We start from the raw sequence: 22,593 nt of genomic DNA, 5'->3' as shown, positions 1-22,593 counted from the left end.
TCAAGACAGCTTTGGCCCCATCAGAAAAAAACTGAGTCTGGATCTTACACATTACTCTCTCTCAAATGAGGAGAGCTAGTTAGGATAGAAATGAACAAGACTTCTCCCTCCTTGGAGTCCCACGAGCACCTCAGAAATACCGTGTCCCATTCTGAGTGCAGCATCTTGCCTCCAAAATCAATGCTTTCAGGTTCCCATTTCTCACGGCGAGAACCCCGTCACCACTTCCTACCATCTGCCCTTTCAGTCATCAAACACTGTATGCTTCCTCCTAAATCCTATTTATATCTCTCTCCTCCTCCAGTTTCCTTTCGTTTCACCTGAGCTACTGTCCCAGCCTCCTCCTTGGAGCATCCTACCTCCAGCCCACCCTGGCCCCAGAGGGGTGCTTTCCTTTTCCGACATTCAGATCTGATCCTGTCCCCCTCTGCTCAAATCCTTCCGTATCCCACTCCACATTGCCTATAGGTAATACCAAAGGCCCTCAGTCAAGGCCTTTGGGATCTGACGCTGCCTATATTCCCACTCTCAGCTCCATTTTACCCTTAGTTCTAAGTTCTCTGACACACGTGGTCAATAAAACACTTCGATGAAGATCACATGAATTACTCCTGCCATGAATCTCTGTCCCACAGAAGGTCATCTTATCGGTTTCTCCAAGACAATCACAACTACATAAACACATGACTCTGGGAAAAATCAAGGATCATGCAACCCACTTTCTGCATCTACACCCGCAAAAGCAATTGGCAAGATATATTGCAAGGGTCCCGCTGGAAGAGGGGGAAAGGCTAACTAGAGCAGGCGCACGTCTTTTTAGTGAGGAAAATCCTCCTTTCGATGTCTGCAGTGTCCATCCCAGAATTCTGACCTACACCAATCCCTACCTTGTCGAAGACCGTCTCGCACCCCCACCCCTCCCCCATCCCACGCTTAAACCCCTTCTAGAAGGCACCAGGCAGAACAGCTGTAGAACCTTGGGGTGATATGTTGGTGATGTGGTAAAGAACCCAAGCTAAACTAGAATAGAGCGCCGTGGGATTCCTAGGGCAGTTTTCGGGGCCACCGCCGCCCCCTATCCTCTCTCCTGGGGTACGGCGGACGCCTGGAGGTGGCTGGAAAGCCAGTGGACCCCATGTTTTGGGGTTTAGGAGAGTACTCGGATTCTCTTATCTCCCCTTCGGGTTCCAGAAGCTGGACCCCGACCCCCAAAAGTCACAGGATGTAGCGGCCGGCCCGAGTCCCCAGGCTCCGCCTCAGCGGACCATCCCGCTTCGCGGGGCATGCCGGGAGAGAAAGTTCTCGGTCGCGCTGCGAGAACAGCTGAACGGCAGGCCCAGACTACAAGTCCCAGAATACATTGCACCCCGCAGCCCCGGGCGGGCCGTGGTTGTCCTTGGCAACAGCGGGGGTCTACCTGTAGAGCCGGGACTAGGAAGCGCTCGGGAGCTGGGGGAGGGACCAGAGAGAGGCAGAGACTCAGGTGGGGCGACGGAGGGGAGAGACAGGAGGAGACCTGACCGGGCCAACGTTTGGAGAGACCCTCCCAATCACCGGACAGAGATGCACAGAGTATTCCAGAGCCAGCGGGGGAAAGAGGGAGAGAGAGAACTCCAGAGACGAGAGGGATTCACAGAGCCAGAGAGATAAATAGAGTGGGTGAGGAAGGGACAAAGATAGAGTTGGGGAGGGGAGAAGGAGAGGGAGAGGGAGAGAGAGCAACTTAAACATTCCGAGAGAGACCCCCAGCGATGGAGAGATTGACAGAGCCAGAGAGTGGGTCAGAGAGAGCGACAGGCACAGAGAGATACAGAAGGAGGAAGAGGCACGCACGAACGGAGAGCGAGATTCGTAGAGACACAGGAAGGGAGAGAGGCAGAGACAAAAGCATCTACAAAGACACGGACACGGGGAGGAGGGGAGAGAAATCGAGGGAAATAGAAGAGGACATAGGAAATGAGACAGGGAGAGAGACAGAGATTGACTCTCAGAGAGAAAGACACGGAGGGAGGGAGAGACAGATCCACAGAGCCAGAGAGACAAAGAGACAGGGAGAGGAAGAGATTCAGGGAGACAGAAATGCAAGAATTTATGAGATGGGGAGAGACAGAGGGAGACTGATTCACAGTGAGACAGACATGGAGTGAGAGAGACGCACACACCAGGACCCAGAGGGGGTCACAGGATGAGTGACAGACATAAATGGAGATACACAGCGAAGAAAACAGGAAAATAAAAACAGAAATTCTCAGAGATAAGGAAGGAACCCAGACCCACCCAGAGAGACAGAGAGAGCGCCAGGACTAGGGAAAGGAACAGAGACCCAGGGAAATGGACACTCCCAGAGGGAGACCTAGAAGTACAAATTCACAGAAGCCTAGAGAGAGAAATCAAGACTCGGGTGGCATCAGAAAAATTGAGACACCAAGCCTCCCTGCTCACCATTGGACCCCAGCACTAATACAAAGTTTGTGCAATGAAACAGAGTGACACAATCAGACACAGAGATCGGAGAGGAGCTGCAGTGGCCTAACAGGACTCACCGAGGCACCCTAGTCGGGGAGGAAGACGGGGCCGGGCGACAGATTGGGGAGGGGGCAGGGCACGGCTCGGAGGATGTCCCTTCCCTTCAGCCAGCCCCCGGCGTGGGTGTGCGCACGTGTGTGTGTGTTGGAGGGGACGGCATTTGTCCCAGGTCTCAAGGAGGGGGACGCCTTTAAGCCGAAACCCCGCCTCTCGGTCGTCATGGCAACGCCTCCCCCCACCCGGGGCTCCCACATTTCAGCAGGTGCCTGAGCTGGAGCTCCCACCACCGACGCCGCCCGTGCCTCCGGCTCCTCCGCGCCCTTGCCCTCGGCTCTCCGCCCCACTCGCCCGCTCCCCCTGGCGGAGCCGGCGCGCCCCGGGGTGCCGCTCCCTGTCCTGCGCGCTCCGCTTCCGGAGGTGCCTCGCCCCTCTCCTTCCCACCTCGGAATCTCCCGCCGGCTCTTTTGCTCTTCCGAGCTTTCGGCTCCTTGCCTTTCCACCTGTTTCCCGAGAAAGGCAGGATCCTGGTCCCTGCTACGTTACTGGGGCCATGGCAGGCCTGGGCCCCGGCGGAGGCGATTCAGAGGGGGGACCCCGGCCCCTGTTTTGCAGAAAGGGGGCTCTGAGGCAGAAGGTGGTCCACGAAGTCAAGAGCCACAAGTTCACCGCTCGCTTCTTCAAGCAGCCAACCTTCTGCAGCCACTGCACTGACTTCATATGGTGAGGGAAGGGGGCTGGGGCCCTGAGGGATAAGGAGACTAGTGCTAAAGACCCCTGACGCACCAGACCCCACAGTGACGAGGAAAGCGGGGGCTGCAGCCCTGGCTCCTGGCCCTAGGGTAGGTGGGGTCTAGGGGCCAGGGCCTGGACTCCTGGGTCAGAGAGAGGAGGGGCTGGGGCCCTGGACTTCTGGGTCTGAAGGAAGGGGCTGGGGGCCTGGGCTCCTGGGTCTGAGAGAAGAGAGACTGGAGGGCCAGAATTTCCGGGTTCTGGAAAGGAGAGGCAGCTGGGGCTCAGACTCCTGGGTCCTGCAGGAGGAGGATGGGAGGACGGAGGCCTCCTATGACTGGCAGAGGTGAGAGGTCCAGGTACCCTTTTCTGCACTGACCTCAGATCCTTGACTCTTACAGGGGGATTGGAAAACAGGGCCTGCAATGTCAAGGTAAGAGCTGGGGACCTGGACTCCCAGGACCCTCAGGAGGGTGGAGGCTGGGGCCCCACAGCCTAGGCTGCTTGACACACGTGTTCTCTGGTCCCCAGAGAGGCGCGGGGGAGCCCTGGGCGGGGGGGTGTGGCAGAGACACAACCTGCAGTGGGGAGGGTGCTCTGACGGCGGGGCCAACGCGGAGGTGGTGCTGGGGGCCCCTCCCTCGGCCGGCTCCAGGTGGGGACAGATATTTGGAGAATCTGTTGCCATGGGAACAGTGAGATTTGGAAAAGGGGAGCTGAAGGGAGGGGGGCTGGAGATGCAAAGTCAGAGCCCCCCCTGCCGTTGCCATGACAACACCACCGTCCTAGGCAGGGGCCGGCCGGGTGGGGTCACCGATGGGCGATGGGCGGGTGGGGGCCGGGTGGGGCCGGCAGTTATGGGGGCCGGGAGAGGGGGCCGAGTCCTAAAGCACCAGCTGCTACTTGCTGAGAACTGAGTGAGTCAGGGAGGGGGGCGGGCCGGCAGCGGCGCCCCCAGACTCACTTCTGCCCAAGTTGATGCTCTCTGTTCTGTTGGAGGACCTCTCTCTGTGTTTCCTCTCTTCTAGTTGGCCTGCCTCTCTCCTGGCTTTCTTATCGCAGTCTGTGGGTCTGTGTCAATGGGATCCTGTTTTCTCTCTGTCTCCATCTCTTTCTCTGTCTTCCTCTCTCTTTGTCTCTCTCTCTCTGTCTCTCTATCTCTGTGTCTCTGTCTCCCTTTGGCTGTGGGTATGCATTGGGCTCTCTGTGCTTTCTCTTTTTCTGTGATTCTCTGCATCTCTGTTTCTTTCTTTGGGTCCACGTTTTGAATTTCTGTCTCCCAGTGTCTCTGTCTCTGTCTCTCTGCATGTCAAGGTCTCTTTGATTTTCTCTGTATTGAACTCTATGGGGATCCTCCTCTCCTGGTCTTCTTTCTGTCTGGGTCTCCTCTGTTTCTGATTTTCTGTCCATTGGGGTCTCTCTCTGTCTCTGTGTCTCTATGATTCTCACCTTCAGTCTGCAGCTTTGTGGTTCATCGACGATGCCACGAATTTGTGACCTTCGAGTGTCCAGGCGCTGGGAAGGGCCCCCAGACAGACGTGAGTGCCCAGACACCTGGTTCTTCCTCCTCGGGCTGTGCCCCCGCCCTCACCCCCTCGGCGTCCGTCCCAATTTCTCCTGCTATTTTTAAGGCTGGGAGGGGAGGGGGGCTGGAGAGATAGGGAGAGCTAGTCTGGCCCAGATTCCCTGCCCTTGGCCTGGAAAGGGGGAATGAGAGGGGACCAAGACAGGCTGGGGACCCAGGCGGGGGACAAAGAGGAGACGGGGTGAGGGGACCTCAGCACGGATGTGGACTGTGATCCAGGAGTCAAGAGATTAAAAAAATAGAGAGCTGAGGGACAGAGAGAGAGACAGAGAGACAGAGAGAGAAATCGATGCAAGCACCGAGATCCTGAGATGAGACAGAGAGAGAACCCAGAGGTGCAGAAAAAAACAGAGAGCCAGACAGAGAGATTGGGGCAGAGAGAGTGAGAGCAATGGAACAGAGACAGTGACACAGGAGGAAGGAAAAGGGGACCCAGAAAGACTGGGAGAGACAGAGACACAGAAACTCAGAGAGACGGGGCGGTAGATACCCAGAAAGGGAAACTAGAATAGAAAATGGTAGATAAGGATAACTGCTTAGGAGGTGCTGAGAGAGGGAAGCCCAGAGAGATCCTGTCATACACATGCACATGTGCATTTTCAGACACCCTGCCCGTGTGCGCACACACACACACACACATATATATGCATATACAGACCCCTGTGTACACACACACACACACACACACACATATATATGCATATTAGACCCCCGTGTATGGACACACACGTGCATGTACAGATCCCCCATGTGCGCTCACACAGATACACACAACTGTTCTCTCCCTCCCCCCGCCCCCCAACATCAGGGGCTTACAAGAACTGCCCACCTTGCATGCCTACCCCTGATCTCTCCTTCACTTTCTTTCTGGCTGTGGGGCTCTTCTCCCTGAGCCTCAGTTTCCTCCTCTATATAATGAGGCTCACCGTCCAGTGTTGACCAATAGAACTTTCTGCAACGATGGAAGCGTTCTGTATCTTCGCCATCCAGCTGCCAGCCACCACAGCTAACTGCCGAGGGACAGAAATTTAAACCCCATTTAATTTGAATTGATTTCAATTTATTTATTTTTTTTATTGAAGTATAGTCGATTTACAACGTTATGACAATCTCTTGCTGTACAGCAAAGTAACTCAGTTATACACATATATACATTCTTTTTTAATATTCTTTTCCATTATGGTTTATCACAGGATATTGAATATAGTTCCCTTTGCTATACATTAGGAACTTGTTGTTTATCCACTGATTTCCATTTAAATAGCCACCTGTGGTTAGGGCTACCATGTGGGACAGCATGAGTCTAGATGTCCCCAGTCTTGTTTATTTTTAATTTATTTAATCTATTTATTTTTGGCTGCGTTGGGTCTTCGTTGCTGCGCGCGGACTTTCTCTAGTTGCAGCAAGCGGGGGCTACTCTTCGTTGCGGTGTGTGGGCTTCTCATTGCGGTGGCTTCTCTTGTTGTGGAGCACGGGCTCTAGGCCCGCGGGCTTCAGTAGTTGTGGCATGTGGGCTCAGTAGCTGTGGCTCGTGGGCTCTAGAGCGCAGGCTCAGTAGTCGTGGCACACGGCCTTAGTTGCTCTGCGGCATGTGGGATCTTCCCGGACCAGGGCTCGAACCCGTGTCCCCTGCATTTGCAGGGGGATTCTTAACCACTGCACCACCAGGGAAGCCCGGGAAGCCCCCCACCCCCCGCACCCCGCCCAGGCTTGTTTTCAGGGAAGTCAGGCAGGATAAGAGCCCGGGGTGTGACACAGGGCTGGAGATGGTTTTATGATTAGCAGATGGAGAAAGGCAGAATGAGAGAGAGAGGGAGAGCACCACGGAAGTCCATGAGGCATTTTGCCAGCTTGTCAGGTTGAGAAAATTGAAGTTTACATAGAGGATGTGACCTCTGAGAATACATATCGAGCACCACTGTCTACCAGCACCTATATATGTTATGATTTGGCTGCCTCGCCTGCCTCCACCACCAACAAACACTACATCTGAGTCATCCAGGGCTCATTGCGTGCACGCATCAGGTATCTTGTATATAGTATAGGACTGACTCTGCTTAACAGCTTGTAAGGTTAGGTATTGTTCCTGTCCTCATCTGACCGAGGCTCCTGGGCCAGGACACCTGGGCTTGAATCCCACCTCCACCGCGTATTGGTTCTGTGACCTTCCAAAAGTTTATTTACCTCTCTGCACCTCTGGAGTTCCTTGTCTATAAAATGGGGATGGTAACCATGCCCTCATCTTGTAGGACCGTTTTAAGGACTAAATGAGTCAAATACTTGGGACAGCACCTGGTACATAGCCAGACACAAAGTATTAATTATTATCATTGTAAAATTATTACTATTACTGATGAGGAAACAGAGGACCAGGTCTTTCCTCTATATCACTCTGGCTTTCTTTTCCTTTGTGAAGCACTAAGCTTTTAATCTTGTTGTCAGCAACACAGATCAAGGGCTTAAGAAATGCTCAGGGCTCGACAAGCATGATTTCATTCAATCTTCACAAGAACCCTTTCAGGGAGGGCTCATGGCCCCATTTTATGGGGAGGAAACCTGAGTCTCTAAAAAGGGTGGTGTGGGGGGAGGCCACACAGCTGGGTGGTCGGGAGAGTCAAAAATCTGGACCCTGATCTTTCGAACTGGAGCCACAGTACTGTCTCCTCTTTAATAGCTACTTTCACCTTGAGGATAATCGCAACAGCTTCTGTGTCAGGTACCCTGCTGGGAATTTTCACCCACAGCATCTCACTTCATGCGGCAGGAACACTGTGAGCCACGGTCAGATGAAGATCCTTAGAGGTCCAGCACATGCACCTGCCAACACCCTCCCTCCGTCCAAGTATAATTCAAAATAGAATCCCCACTAAACTGCAAAATAAGTGAAAGCCCAAGAATGTCCTGAATTTTCACCCTAGGGATAACTCTTGCAATGCATTCGTAGAAAAAGGCAAATATCAGATTATTTAACACTCAGACATTGCTGAGGGTGGAAGGAGGAATGCTTTTATTGGTGTCTTAAATTCATGCTTAATTGGACTCGACATTTAGCATCTCTTCAAGATATACATTGTTTATTTCCACTGTGCAGAGGAGGGCGCTGAGCCTCAAAATTGGGCACTTACTTGTCTGAAATCACGCAGCTGGGAAATGGCCCAGCTCTTTTTTTTTTTTTTTTTTTTTGCGGTACGCGGGCCTCTCACTGTTGTGGCCTCTCCCGTTGTGGAGCACAGGCTCTGGACGCGCAGGCTCAGCGGCCATGGTTCACGGGCCTTAACCGCTCTGCGGCATGTGGGATCTTCCCGGACCGGGGCACGAACCCGTGTCCCCTGCATCAGCAGGCGGACTCTCAACCACTGCACCATCAGGGAAGCCCAGGCCCAGCTCTTGATTAAACCCAAGGGTATGTGGGGACTGCAATAAAATCACTAATAATAACCACGGCAGTAATGACAGCAGTAACGCTACTGAGCACATTTAACATGCCAGACACGGCTCTGTTGTTTACACTTAATGTTTCACTTAGGACACCTGGGTCCCTAAAACTGAGTGGTCATATTCTCCATCCCACAGGGGGCTCAGAGTAGGCAGATCATCAGCGGGTAGACATTGACAGAGGCTGACAGTGAGTGATCTGAGGTTCATGGTGGCCCACAAGTCCTCGGGAGAACAGCTTGTGGAAGGTTGGGGATTAGGGACTATGGGACTTTGGAAGCCTACACTTCCTTCAGGTTCTTCCCAAATGCCACCTTCTTAGTGAAACCTTCCCTGATCACTCTATTTCACAATCCCCTTTTCTTCTTCATTTTTGTCCAGAGCACCTATTACCATCTGTAATACTATATATTTTACATATCGTGTTTATTTTCTCTCTCCCTCCATTAGAAAGTAAAGTCCACATGGACAGGAGTTTTCCTTTGTTTTGCTCAGGGCTAGGTCCCGGCACCAGGAACCGTGCTGGCACACAGGAGGTGCTCAATAAATATTGTAGAGTGAATGAGTGAGGTGGAGCCGCAGGAAGACGGGAGAGCAGGGCGGAAGAGAAAGAGTTCAGGGGGCTGTTCTTTTAGGACGCCCTGCAGACCCCTTCTGACCGGCTCCTCCCTACCCCCAGGATCCCCGGAACAAGCACAAGTTCCGTCTGCACAGCTACAGCAGCCCCACCTTCTGCGACCACTGTGGCTCCCTCCTTTACGGGCTGGTGCACCAGGGCATGAAGTGCTCCTGTGAGTCTACGCTTGCTGCGCCCGCCAGAACTTGGCGCTTCCGGGGCCCCTGCAAAAGTGCAGTGTCTGGGTTTCCGGTAAATGCTGGGGAATGGAGTCTGGGGTTAAGGGCGGGACCTGAAGTGCTACCCTCAGTTCTGTTCCCCCAGGCTGCGAGATGAACGTGCACCGGCGCTGTGTGCGCAGCGTGCCCTCTCTGTGCGGTGTGGACCACACGGAGCGCCGCGGCCGCCTGCAGCTGGAAATCCGAGCTCCCACTTCGGATGAGATCCACGTCACGGGTGAGACCCCGCCCCCTCGCCTGGCCCCGCCCCTTTACCGGAGCGTGAGGAACCGATTGAATGCCCCTGAGCTGCCCACCCCGCCCCGCCCCCCGACTCAGAAAGGCCACGCCCCTCGCGGAGGTCGCACCCACACTCCTGACCCCACCCGCAAAAGCTGAACACCACTCGGCCGCGCCCCTTCTAGCTCGAGGCCCCTCCTCCAGCCATGCCTCTGGCGCCTCTTAATGGCTGTTCTGGGCATCAAGGTCCTGGGGGTGGAGGGGTGGGGGGTGGGGAATGAGAGAAGAGCTGGTTCCGAAGGAGGTTCGGGTTTACTAGTGGTGATATGGCCAGGGTCCCGACTCCTGGGTCCTAATGGAGCCAGGGTCTTTGGGTTTGATTTCTGGGTCACTGGCTGGGGAAAGGGCTTCATGCCCTGTCTTCTGGGCACTGGAGAAGTAAAAGATCAAAAACACCTGGGTCTTGAGAGAGGCTGCTGAGAGATTGGAATTCTTGAGTGCTGGCTGGGGGAAGGCTCGGGGGCTTCTTCCTGGATCTCTAACCCCATCTACCCTCCTTCCCCTCCCCGCTCAGTTGGCGAGGCCCGTAACCTCATCCCAATGGACCCCAATGGTCTGTCTGATCCCTATGTGAAACTGAAGCTCATCCCAGATCCTCGGAATTTGACAAAACAGAAGACCCGGACGGTGAAAGCCACGCTAAACCCTGTGTGGAACGAGACCTTTGTGTTGTGAGCCTCGGGTGCAGGGGAGGCTGTAATTACTGATAGAGAATGATCTGAGGGTCCTGGTGGCCCAGAACACCCCAGAGAGCAGGTGTTAGCATTGCGGGAATCCCAAAAAGGGCAGAAGAAGGTGGTGGGAGAAGAAAATGAAGTGGTTGAGGGAGAGGGACAGAGATACAGAAGGCGAGAGACAGACATCTGTGTGTTTGATCTCCATCAAAGCTCACCGCTTTAGAATGAGACAGGGATCCGAGAGAGAGGTAGACAGACCCTGCAACTCAGAAGAAGAGACATAAACCCAAAGAGAAACACAGAAGGAATGGCGATGGGTGGGTGGCAGGGAGGGAAAGAGAAGCCAACTGACAGAAAGACAGACGGACAGATCTGGAGGGAGGAGAGGGGCCCCGTGAAAAGGAGAGGCCTGGAGAGAAAGGCCGGGAGACAGAGATGGGGAAGAGCCAGGGAGGGAGGGAGACTGAGAGCTGTCTAGGTTTACGTAGGGCTCAGACAGGGAGAGAGACGCTCTTCGGCAGGACCTGGGGTGGCAAAACAATTTACAGAGCAGGAAACAGGCCCCCCAGCTCCCCGGGTTTGCCTGCTCTTCCCCAGGGCGGAAAGGTGGGCAGCCAAGAGCCGGGCCCCTCATTGTGCCACTCCCTTCCCGCAGCAACCTGAAGCCGGGGGACGTGGAGCGCCGGCTCAGCGTGGAGGTGTGGGACTGGGACCGGACTTCCCGTAACGACTTCATGGGTGCCATGTCCTTTGGCGTCTCGGAGCTGCTCAAGGTTCCCGTGGACGGCTGGTGAGGGCGGGGGCGGGGCCGGGCGGGGCTGGGGGCGGGGCCCCTGCATCTGCATCAACTTCCGTGGGTGGTCCCTATTCTCTAGGGCACTATCTTTTCTACCTCCCTGTGCTTCTTTCTCTCTTTCCCCCGCCCCTCTCTCCTTATCTCACTCTTTCTCTCTCCTTCTCCGTCTCTCTGTCTCTTCCCCCCGTCTGATGTCACTGCCGCTCCCGCGGGTACCCCCCTCCCCGTCCGTCTCCCCTCCTCCTGCCCGCCTCTGGTCTCCGTCTGTGTGTCAGGTACAAGTTACTGAACCAGGAGGAGGGCGAATATTACAATGTGCCAGTGGCTGATGCTGACAACTGCAGCCTCCTCCAGAAGTTTGAGGTACCCAGACCCCGGCTTCCCCACAAGGAGCCCAGCCCAGTCACCCACAGTTCAGAGCTGGCCTTTCCCAAACTCCATCGCTCGTTGCCCACTGGCCCTGGGACTAAAATTCCCAGAAAGCCCTGGAGTTCTTTCTGGTCTTCTAGGGCACTGCTGGGAATTAGAGCTCCTATCCATCCCCCTGGCTTGGGGGTCTGGGGACCCCCATCCCCTGCTTTAGGGCAATCTCCTACCTCTCTGGGGGCTCTGACTCTGGCTTTCTTCTCCCCCAGGCCTGTAACTACCCACTGGAACTGTACGAGGTGAGCAGAGCTGGAGGCCTGGAATGGAGACAGTTTCCTTTCCTGTGGTCTGTATCCGTCCCCCCACCTCTCTCTCCTCCAACATCTGTCTTCATTTCCACACACATGGGTTGAGCACATACTTGGTGGCAGGTCTTGTGTTTGCTGAGTAATCCTAGCTCTCCAGAGCCGAATCTGACCCGCAGGCAACTCCTCAAGGTAGGGACACAGTCACAGATACTCAGATTCCAGGATGATGTGCTAAATTAGAGGTAGCTCAGGGAACAAAGAAGCATAGAGGAGGCACTAACCCCAGCCTGGGGCCAGAGGGTTGGGGTGGAGGTGGTCAGGGAGGACTTCCCTAAGGAGGTGACACCTGAATTGCTCCTTGAGTTTTTCTGCCTATTTATCACTGTGCCTTTCTCTCCTCCATTGGTTTTTTGACTTACTGAACACCTATTTCCTGAGGTTTTATGTAAACCAAGCCCTATTTTGGGAGTAGAATCAGGCCATTCCCTGGGGAGCTCCTCTTTCAATATAGGAGAAAGTTACAGATAGAGAAGGAGTGTGTTTGATCACGGAGATGGCTTCAGGCACTAGGGAGTCCTAAGCCTCTGGCAGGACCTGGGGGAGTCAGAGAAAAGTTCGTAGACAGGAAGTGCAGGATTCCCCAGGCAAAGGACAGGGAGACGAGATTTCCAGGTCAAGGAAGGAATAATGCGCTCGTTCTCTCTCTCTCTCCCATTTATTCTTTCAAAAAACATTTTGTTGAGCCCTCTGTGTGCATGGTTCTAATCACTGGGGATAGAGCAGAAAACAAGAGAGAGAGAGAGAGAGAAAGAGAGAGAGAAAGAGGGAAAGAGAGAGAGAGACAACCTCCTGCCCTCGTGGGGCTTACCCTTGGAAAGCATTCAACAAAATAAAGGAGTGAATGGTCCTATGTCAGAAGGTGATATGTGATTGTGGAGAAAAATAAATGCTAGAGGATTGGGAGTGCTGTTTTTTGAGATTTTTTTTTTTTTTTGTGCGGTACGTGAGCCTCTCACTGCTGTGGCCTCTCCTGTTGCGGAGCACAGGCTCCGGACGCGCAGGCTCAGTGGCCATGGCTCACGGGCCCAGCTGCTCCGCGGCACTTGGGATCTTCCTGGACTGGGGCACGAACCCGTGTCCGCTGCATCAGCAGGCGGACTCTCAACCACTGCGCCACCAGGGAAGCTGTTTTGAGATTTTAGTAGCAATAAGCAGAGAAGCCTTCACTGAGAAAGTGACCTTTGGGCAAAGACATAAAGGAGATGAAATAGCGAGCTGTGAGGATAGTGGAAAGCCTTCCAGGTGGAGGGAAGATCACGTGCAAAGGCCCTGAGGTGGGCCCAGACCAGCAGTGAGGCTGGAGCAGAGGGAGGGATGAGGGATGAGGGTGGGAAGAAGTAGGAGATGGAGTCAGAGAGAGAAGGGGTGGGAGTAGCCTCGTCATTTATTGGAAGGATTTTGGCTTTTAAACCAAGTGAGATGGGAGGGCATTGGAGGTGGCCTGAGATGATTTCTGTTTGGGCAAGATAACTGCCTCTGTGTCAAGAAGAGATGGTGGAAGGGGGAAGAAGGCTATCGTGAAGGCCCAGAGGGGAGTTGCCAGTGGCTTCGCCCAGGGGACAATGATGGTAAAGGTGTTCAGGTTCTGGGTGTGCTCTGAACATAGAGCAACAGGTTGTGCATTCAGCACTCATCTCCTGAGACCTTCATCCACTCAACCACTCCTGCTGAGACCCAAGTCATGTGCTGGGCGATGGGAGAAAAACAGAAGGGAGGGAGACACACTCTCCGACTTTAATGGACGTTGATTTCTGGCTCTGTTTTTTACCTGCTGTGTGACTTCGGGCAAGTTACTTAATGTCTCTGTGCCATCGTCTCTAAAATGGGGGGTGGGGTGGGTGACAAGGGTCTCCTGGAGGATCAATGGCATATAGTAAGCTATCTAAGTGCTAGTTGAATAATAAACCCTCCAGGCTACGGGAAATCAGAGAAAGTTCTTAAGCCAGAGAGGGGGGTGGAGACAACTTTTTTTCTCTCTCCATCTTTCCATCTCTCCCCGTCCCTTTCGTTCTTGGGTGCTGTCTCTCTGAGGGGCACCTCCTTATCCCCTTCTGGGGCCTGACTAGCTTTGGATCTCTCCCCTTTCTCACAGAGGGTGCGGATGGGTCCTTCTTCCTCTCCCATCCCCTCCCCATCTCCTAGTCCCACTGACTCCAAGCGTTGTTTCTTCGGGGCAAGCCCTGGACGTCTGCACATCTCTGACTTCAGCTTCCTCATGGTTCTAGGAAAAGGCAGTTTTGGGAAGGTTGGATTCCTGGGGCTCTGGGAGAAGGGGGAGAATGTCTGGGGGTGGGGCTCAGGTTTCTGGTTCTTAGAGCTGAAGTGCAGGGGGGAGGGAACTAGGCTACTGAGTCCCCAAAGAGAGTTTGATGGGTCTCTTGAGTTCCTGGAGAGGAGAGGCATAAAGATGTGGCTACTTTCTCTGAGGGAGTAGTTGGCAAAGTCAGGGCATCTGGTCCCCTGAGAGGGAGAGGGAGGACCTGGGACTCCCATTCGTTTGTGTCCTTGAAAGGGAGGGGTAGGGACCCGCACCTCTGGTTCCCAAGATGGACTGGGCCTTTCCCGCCTCTGCCCCTAGGTGATGCTGGCCGAGCGCAGGGGCTCCGATGAGCTCTATGCCATCAAGATCCTGAAGAAAGACGTGATTGTCCAGGATGACGACGTGGACTGCACCCTGGTGGAGAAACGCGTGTTAGCCCTGGGGGGTCGAGGCCCCGGAGGCCGGCCCCACTTTCTCACCCAGCTTCACTCCACTTTCCAGACCCCGGTAAGAAAGGAGGTGGCAGAGGCCGGCTCAGGAGCCCTGCCTCATCCCCACTGGATGTATCAAGCATTGGCTTTGAGATTCTGAGTTTTTGGCAAGGCGGAAGAACCCTGTGAACTCTGATTGGGTGTGGCGGGCTCCTCAGTGGGCGTGGCCAGAATGCAGGTGCCCCCTGGAGGGCGTGGCCACGAGGCTAGGATCCTGCGTGGGAGTGGCCTGAATCCCTTAGGTGTTGAGTGGGTGTTTTTTGAGTAAGGGCTTCTGGAGTAAAAGAATTCGTGGAGAATGTCTTCTAAGTGAGCATGCCTGCAAGTGGGCTCTGAGTGGTGAGGTGGTCACTCTTGGATTCTGAGTTAAGGACTTGTCAGAAACAGGGTGTTTCCCGAAGGCTGTGGAATGGGACAACTGTCAGGGGTTAGAGAGAACGTGACTCTACTTCCAAGAGCTCTGAGTGGGCGTAGCCAGCTTCCTGGAGGTTTTGTTTTGTTTAAATTTTTATTCACTTATTTATTTTGGGCTGCATTGGGTCTTCATTGCTGCACATGGGCTTTCTCTAGTTGCCGCGAGCGGGGGCTACTCTTCGTTGCGGTGCGCGGGCTTCTCATCGCGGTGGCTTCTTTTGTCGTGGAGCATGGGCTCTAGGTGCGCGGGCTTCAGCAGTTGTGGCACACAGATTTAGTTGCTCCATGGCATGTGGGATCTTCCCGGACCAGGGCTCGAACCCGTGTCCCCTGCATTGGCAGGCAGATTCTTAACCACTGCGCCACCAGGGAAGTCCCCTTCCTGGAGTTTTTTAAAAATTAGTACTGTATCGGGAATTCCCTGGTGGTCCAGTGGTTAGGACTCCACGCTTCCACTGCAGGGGGCCCAGGTTCAATCCCCGGTCGGGGAGCCAAGATCCTGCAAGTGGCACGGCACGGCCAAAAAAATGAAAATAAAATAAATTAAAAATTACTATCATTTGCTAGTGAGGCCTGAACAACTTTGGTTCCTAACAGGTGGCCATGATTGCATATGCATGTGAGTGGGTGTGGAAAGAGGTTTCAGTATCCCAGGGATTTCAAGCAAATGGTGGGCCTCAATCTTAAATTCCGAGAATGGAGGACCGGAACAGCCGACAGTTTGGAGTAACAGGGGATGGGGTGGGTGGAGATTCTGCGGTGGCCGGTTGAGAATCTTCGGGGCCTCCCTGTGGGCACAGACAGTTGCTCTGGATTTCTGATTGGGTGGATCCAGAGCCTTTGTCTCAAGTGGGCAGGGATGGACGTTTCCAACCCCTGGTGGGCGTGTCCTTGCCTCTAAGTCCCGTCCACTCCTCCCCAGGATCGCCTGTATTTTGTGATGGAGTATGTCACTGGGGGCGACTTGATGTACCACATTCAGCAGCTGGGCAAGTTTAAGGAGCCCCATGCAGCGTGAGTCTTGGCCAAGAGAGGAGGGTAGAGGGAAGGTGGAAGGGAGTGGGCTTCAGTCTCTGGCCTTCTGACTCCCCACCTCCACCTCCAGGTTCTACGCAGCAGAAATCGCCATCGGCCTCTTCTTCCTTCACAATCAGGGCATCATCTATCGGTGAGCAGTCCCAGGCCTTTCAGGGGAGGGAATCAGACCCCCAGAAGAGAAGGAATTTGAGCTTAAGGCTCCAGCCCGTTGAACTGTACCCTTCCCACCCCCAGGGACCTGAAACTGGACAACGTGATGCTGGATGCTGAAGGACACATCAAAATCACTGACTTTGGCATGTGTAAGGAGAACGTCTTCCCCGGGACCACAACTCGCACCTTCTGTGGGACCCCAGACTACATAGCCCCCGAGGTAATCCTGCCTCCACTGCTCTTGGTGCCCTCCCAATTCACTGAGTAGGTGTGGCTGGTCGTCCAGTATTCAGAGTATGGGGACTTGACCCTGGGGTCTTTACCTGGGTCGTGGGGGTTCCGACAGCAAGCAGCAAAGAGAGGCTCTTGCGGAGCGTTGTAAGTGGGCGGAGCGTTGTAAGTGGGCGGAGCTGAGTCTCTAAATAGGCAAAGTGGGGGGACCTGTGGGTGAATGTTCGAAAAGAGAAGGACCAGCTCTAGGGATTCTAGGAGAACAGGGCCTGTTACTGGACTGTTCTAAGAAGGTGGAGATGATTTCTGGTGTACTCTGAGTGGGTGGGCCCCATCCCCCAGAACACTAGGCATGTGGAGGGTGTCCCCTGAATATCTCAAGTGGGCAGAGTATGCTCTGATTTTGTTGCGGGGGGTGAAGCTAATGATCTGACTGTATATACGTAGACTGAGAGCGCGTCCTGACCTCTCACTTGATGGAGGAGGTGGGGCTGGTGGTGCCCTCCTTGACCTTTCCTGGCGATTCTATGGTAGTGCCCAAGTAACCAATGCCAGTGGTTTCAAAACGTAGCTGGTAATCAGAATCACCTGGGGAAATTTTGAAACATACACACATCTTCCTGCCTCTGCCTCTGGCCTATCGTGGCTGGGATTCTTCAGGGCTGGGGACATCTCTCTTTAAACAGTCCCCTAGGAATTCCCTGGTGGCGCGGTGGTTAAGAATCCGCCTGCCGGGGCTTCCCTGGTGGCGCAATGGGTAAGAATCGCCTGCCAATGCAGGGGGCACGGGTTCGAGCCCTGGTCCAAGAAGATCCCACATGCCACGGAGGAACTAAGCCCGTGTGCCTGCGCTCTAGAGCCCGTGTGCCACAACTACTGAAGCCCTCACACCTTAGAGCCCGTGCTCTGCAACGGGAGAGGCCACCGCAATGAGAAGCCCGCGCACTGAAAGGAAGAGTAGCCCCCACTCGCCGCAACTAGAGAAAGCTTGCGCACAGCAACGAAGACCCAACATAGCCAAAGAATCCGCCTGCCAATTCAGGGGACACGGGTTCGAGCCCTGGTCCGGGAAGATCCCTCGTGCCGCGGAGCAACTAAGCCCGTGCACCACAACTACTGAGCCTGTGCTCTAGAGCCCGCGAGCCACAACTACTGAGCCCACATGCCACAGCTACTGAAGCCCGTGCGCCTAGAGTCCATGCTGCACAACAAGAGAAGCCACCACAATGAGGAGCCTGCGCACTGCAACGAAGACCCAACACAGCCAAAATTAATTAATTAATTTTATTTTTTACAAAAACCAAAAAACAGTCCCCTAGAAGAATCTGATATGTGTCCAGATTTAAGACTCTCTGGTCTCTGAAATTCTGCCCTATGCACCTGATATTGTAAGGAGAGAGTCCAGTTACCTAGATATTCCGGATGCGTGGAACTTGCGACTTGGTCTTTAGATAGTGTTTATATTTGGGACCAAAGGGATGTTCCAAGTAGGTAGAGTTTGTTTCCCAAATTTTCCAGAGGATGGAGCCAAAGTGTTCTGAATGGGAAAAGTTTGTGCTGAAAACATTTAAAGTGGGTAGGGCAGGCGGTGAAGCCAGAGGGGCCCTAGGTTTCTTGAATCACAAATCATAATCCCTTGCCTTCCTTCCTCCCCTGCTAGATCATTGCCTACCAGCCCTATGGGAAGTCTGTCGACTGGTGGTCCTTTGGGGTCCTGCTGTATGAGATGCTGGCGGGGCAGGTAAGGGAAGGTGGGGAGAGGCTGGTTTGACTAAAGGCAACATGGATGGGGTGCCACCTGTTACATGGCCATCATCTCAGGAGGAGCCGGTCAGGAAGGGATGTCCGTCTGTAGGCTAATAAGAAGCTGTGGGGAAGGTCAGCCAGATAGGAGAGCGCTCTCCGTGGTCCTGAAGCATTATCTTCCCACAGGCTAGGGGTTCCTCACTTTTCTTGTGTCACGGACCCCCTTCTCAGAACAATGTTTTTAAATGCATGAAGTAAGATAATAGCATTACAAAAGAAGCCAATCATGTTGAAATATGGTTATCAAAATGTTAAAGGTTTAATTGAGTAATTTAACCAACTAAATAAATTTAAATGTGTACGGTTGTCTAAACATATTAGAATATGGACCTATATGTGATATCCTACTAATGAAGTAAACGGTAATATCTCACAGGAATAGGAAGTAAATAGGAAGGTCTACCAGTGATTTTGAAGTAGAGATGACTGATTTTTTGAGATATTTGCAACTCTTAGGTGCTAAGAAAATATCTGTGATTTCCATTGGTGATGAAGTGACAGTTACCACTATTTGGGTTTGTTTCCTATAATTGCCATGAATGCTGAATTTGTTTTAGATTTTAAAGAATAAAGATGCATGTTTTTTCCCATCCAAATTCATGGCCCCCCTCAATGGTGTAAACAGACGCCCTAGACTTCACATTAAGAAGCTTTGCCTGGGTACTGCTTCTGCTAATCCCAGAAGACTGGAGGCCACTCATCCAACCGGGAGAATGCTTTTACAGCTTTTCCTGCAGTTTTTCTCTCTTCTATTTAAATGACACGTTGCCTAATTAATACCCTGCCAATTTACGTAGCAGAGAAAGAGACAGAACCTCAAAGAGGTGCAGAGAGCTGAAGCATCTGAGATAGAAAACAACAGAGTCTGAAAGTGTGAAAGATACAGCTTTTGCGGTTTGGTCAAATTTTTCCCTAGGAATTTGGGGGCCCAGGGGTGGGCTGTGTTCATGGTGGGCATTGAGGGTGTGGAAGGTGCGGCCAGGTAGTTTGCCGAGTCTCTGACTATCCTCTCTACTTCCTTAGCCCCCATTTGATGGGGAAGACGAGGAGGAACTGTTCCAGTCCATCATGGAACAAACTGTCACCTACCCCAAGTCGCTTTCCCGGGAAGCTGTGGCCATCTGCAAGGGGGTGAGAGACCTAACTCCTAGATTCTCCAGACCCATAAGCCACACGCCCCACTGCTGCTGTCCAGGGCTGCCCACACGTTGTCTACGTGCACCTTAGGAAAAGGCACCCGTTCCTCAAGTTGCTTTACTCCCGTCCGCTGAAAAAATTTATATAATACAGAGATTTTGTTAGAACAATAACATACTGCCCTGCTGCCACCTGCAGTCCAAGGATGGCCTCTATCCTGTCCTCCTGTGCTAGCTCCTCTCCCCAGCTCATGGCAGGAAGTGCTGGAAGGCCAAGGCTTGCCTCTCCTGCACTGGCTGGGTCAGGTGAACCTAACTCCTGCCACTTTTCTTCCTGCGGGATCTCGGTTGGGCAAGTCACCAAAACTCTGGGAGCCTCAGTCTCCTTCTCTGGGGTTGTGGAGTTAAAGCAGGAGGAAGAGACTAGCCTATAGCAGCTGTTCAACAGATGTTAGGACATTTCTGCTTCTAGCTCCCGTCTCCACGTCTCTCTGACTATCTCTCTCTGGGCTTCTGTCTCATCCCTCTGCCTCCATCTACATATCATGGGGCTTTCTGTGTTGCTACCTTTTTTTCTGTGTCCTTCGGGAATCTCTGTCCCCCTTTTGCATCTTTGTTCTCCTCTCTCTGGGTCTCTGTCTCCCCTTTCTCTGAGTCTCTGCCCTCATATGGGGTCTTCATCCCTCTCTCTGGGCATTTGTCTCCTGGGTCTCCATCCTCTTCTCCTTCTGGACCTTTGTCTCCCCCCACCCCTGCCCCTGCTTGTCTCTTACCTTCTCTGGGTATCTGTCCTCCCTCTGAGTCTCCTCCTCTCTCTGGATCTCTATTCCCCCCTTTCTCTGGGTCTTCAATCTCCTCTCTCTCCCCCCTTCTCCCTCTCTGACACTTTCCCTCTTTCCTTCTCTGTCTCCATCCCCCATCTGGGATTCTTTCCGTTTCTCTTCCTCTGTTTCTGGGTTTCTCCGCCCCTTATACCCTCACACCCTAATTTTGCTTCTTTCTTTGTCTCTCCCTGGGTCTCTGGATCTGGGTTTCATCTACCCCATCTCATTTATTCCCCCTCTTCCTCTTTCTCTCTCCCTTTCTTCTTTCCACTCCCTCCCCCCATCTCTGTCCCATCTCCCCCTCCCCCCCCCCCATTCTTCTCTTTCTGGATCTCTATGCTTGTCTCTCTGTTCCTCCTTGCTTGTCTTCCTCTCTCTCTGTCGTTCTCTGGGCCTCCCTGTCCGGGACTGTGTATGTCTGTCCGTCTCCCTCTGTGTTTCCTACAGTTCCTAACCAAGCACCCAGCAAAGCGCCTGGGCTCGGGGCCAGATGGAGAACCCACCATCCGAGCTCATGGCTTTTTCCGTTGGATCGACTGGGAACGGCTGGAACGATTAGAGATCGCGCCTCCTTTCAGACCCCGCCCGGTCAGTCACCTTCTGGGAACAAAATCTTGGCCCCTAGAGGGTGGAATATCCATGAGCTCCAGTACTTCATGTTTCCCTCCCGGTGTTTCCCACAGTGTGGCCGCAGCGGCGAGAACTTCGACAAGTTCTTCACGCGGGCGGCGCCAGCGTTGACTCCCCCAGACCGCCTAGTTCTGGCCAGCATCGACCAAACCGAATTCCAAGGCTTCACCTATGTCAACCCGGATTTCGTGCACCCGGATGCCCGCAGCCCCATCAGCCCAGCACCTGTGCCAGTCATGTAATCTCACCTGCCGCCACTAGGTGTCCCCATGGCTCCCTCCGCCGCGCCAGCCTTACCCCTACCTCACGCGCCCCCGTACTTCACCACCCCCTCTCCAATTCTAGATCTTGCTCCCCAACGTTCTGGCCTCTGCCCTCCCCCTCCCTGCCCCGGGTTCCAGATGCCCCTCCCAAGCGTTCCTGGCATTCTAAACTGCATACAATCTCTGGAGTCTTACCGTGTTCTAGATTCTGCTGGGCTGAGCCCTAGATTCTGACCTGCCTCAGTGTTCTGGATTCCGCTCCACCAAGTTACAGAGCCACCAACACCATCCCAACTCCAAGGAGTTCTAGACTCCATCTTGGTAGAATCTATGCCTCTTCTTCTTCTTCTTTCTTATTTCTGGGAAATAGCGTCACAGGGCGGGCTGTTTCAGACTGGGATTTCAGGACAACCCCCCTCCCCCGAGGCCCCACCTACCTCCACTCCATTCTGGAGTAAGTGGGAAGCTGTGCCTCTGTGCTCCAGTGCCCCTCTTCTACGCTCTGGGGATTCCTGGGATGTATGGAGGATTCTCTCCCCAGCTGTTCTCAGTCAGCTTTTGTCCTAGACTCCCCATCCTAAACCCACCACTGCATGGCTTCTCCAGTCCTGCTTGGAACCCAACCCCTACCCCAGTGCCTGCCACTCTCGGGGTCTCTCCCCACCCCCAATCCTCTGCCTCTCCCACCCTGCCACAGCTGCTGGAGAATAAATTTGGGATGCTGATGCTGAAGTGTTTGGATGTTTTCTTCTAAGCTTGGAGAATGAAGGGGGTGTGCAGGTGGGACAACGACTATACATAGAAACAAACAGAGACAGAGGCTGAGGAAGGGTCTGCAGAGAGAGAGGGAGAACGCAGAGACCCATAAAGTGAGAGATGATACCCACAGCATGAGAGTAAAGAACAGAGACCTGGAGAAAGCAGAGAGAGAAAGAGAGAGAGAGAGAGAGCGCGATCGAGCCACACACAGAGTGCCATAGAGAGGACCAAAGTGGACACGTGCAGGAATAGGCAGCGGTGTACTCATAGACCACTGAGCGTGTCAGGTAGAGATCCCGGGCACAAAGACAAGCACGCACATGTTCGCCCAGAGCAATAAAGCTCACACACTGGCACACTGAGACCCAGCGACTGGGAAGTCCTAAGAGAGAGGATGAAAGACAAGCCTGCTATTGAGAGACCCTCCAAGACAGAGACACCCGTGAGCTTAAGAATCAGAGACTGAGGCAGAGGGCAGGCAGATGCGCCCTCCGGGCCTCTTTCCCCTGACCCACTTGTGAGTGAGGGGCGTGGAGAGGGCAGTCCAAATAGACTACACTTCCCAGCAGACACTGCGGCGGACCCTTCCCCCAAGTGCGGCTCCCGCCGCCAGGGCTGATGGGAAGTGTAGTCCCTGGATAGGGACAGGCCAATGGAATGGTGTGCCTCCGTCTGTGTATTTGGAGGGGACTGAGCTTCAAAGCTTCGCAGGCTCCCTCGGGGAACCCCGGCGTCTCTTGGTCCTTGCAGGCTCTTGGGTTTCCGGGATTCGGCCCAGTTGGATGCTGGGGCTTCTCCTCTCTTTCCCAGCACCGCCGCGGTACCCCCATCCGGTGCCCGCGGCCCCCAGCCCCTGCTCCGACCCTCGGCGGGCGGCCTGCCCCTTTAAGAGTGGCCCCGCTGACATCACGGCGGGGGGGGGTGGGTGCTGGCCCGGCTCCCGGCTCCGCGGCGGCTGCAGGACCCGGCTCC

General features: G+C 53.9%; 1 protein-coding gene across 1 annotated transcript; it reads left to right on the top strand.

Moving 5' to 3' along the window:
- The first annotated feature begins 62 nt into the window (after positions 1-62).
- On the top strand, positions 63-21,594 carry PRKCG (protein kinase C gamma). The gene is made up of 18 exons (XM_067719041.1): positions 63-3,246; positions 3,657-3,688; positions 4,711-4,793; positions 8,955-9,066; positions 9,216-9,347; positions 9,924-10,080; positions 10,742-10,876; positions 11,158-11,245; positions 11,518-11,547; positions 13,709-13,861; positions 14,195-14,383; positions 15,704-15,795; positions 15,887-15,949; positions 16,054-16,192; positions 17,864-17,944; positions 19,033-19,140; positions 20,417-20,557; positions 20,653-21,594. The coding sequence occupies exons 1-18, from the start codon at positions 3,077-3,079 to the stop codon at positions 20,839-20,841; spliced, it is 2,094 nt and encodes a 697-aa protein (XP_067575142.1). The 5' UTR covers positions 63-3,076; the 3' UTR covers positions 20,842-21,594.
- Positions 21,595-22,593: the final 999 nt, after the last annotated feature.

The sequence above is a fragment of the Pseudorca crassidens genome, chromosome 20 (genome assembly GCF_039906515.1).
Source record: "Pseudorca crassidens isolate mPseCra1 chromosome 20, mPseCra1.hap1, whole genome shotgun sequence".
In the NCBI taxonomy this organism is placed as follows: domain Eukaryota; kingdom Metazoa; phylum Chordata; class Mammalia; order Artiodactyla; family Delphinidae; genus Pseudorca; species Pseudorca crassidens.
The sequence above is the reverse complement of the archived record's forward strand: the minus strand, read 5'-3'. Positions and strand labels throughout refer to the sequence as shown.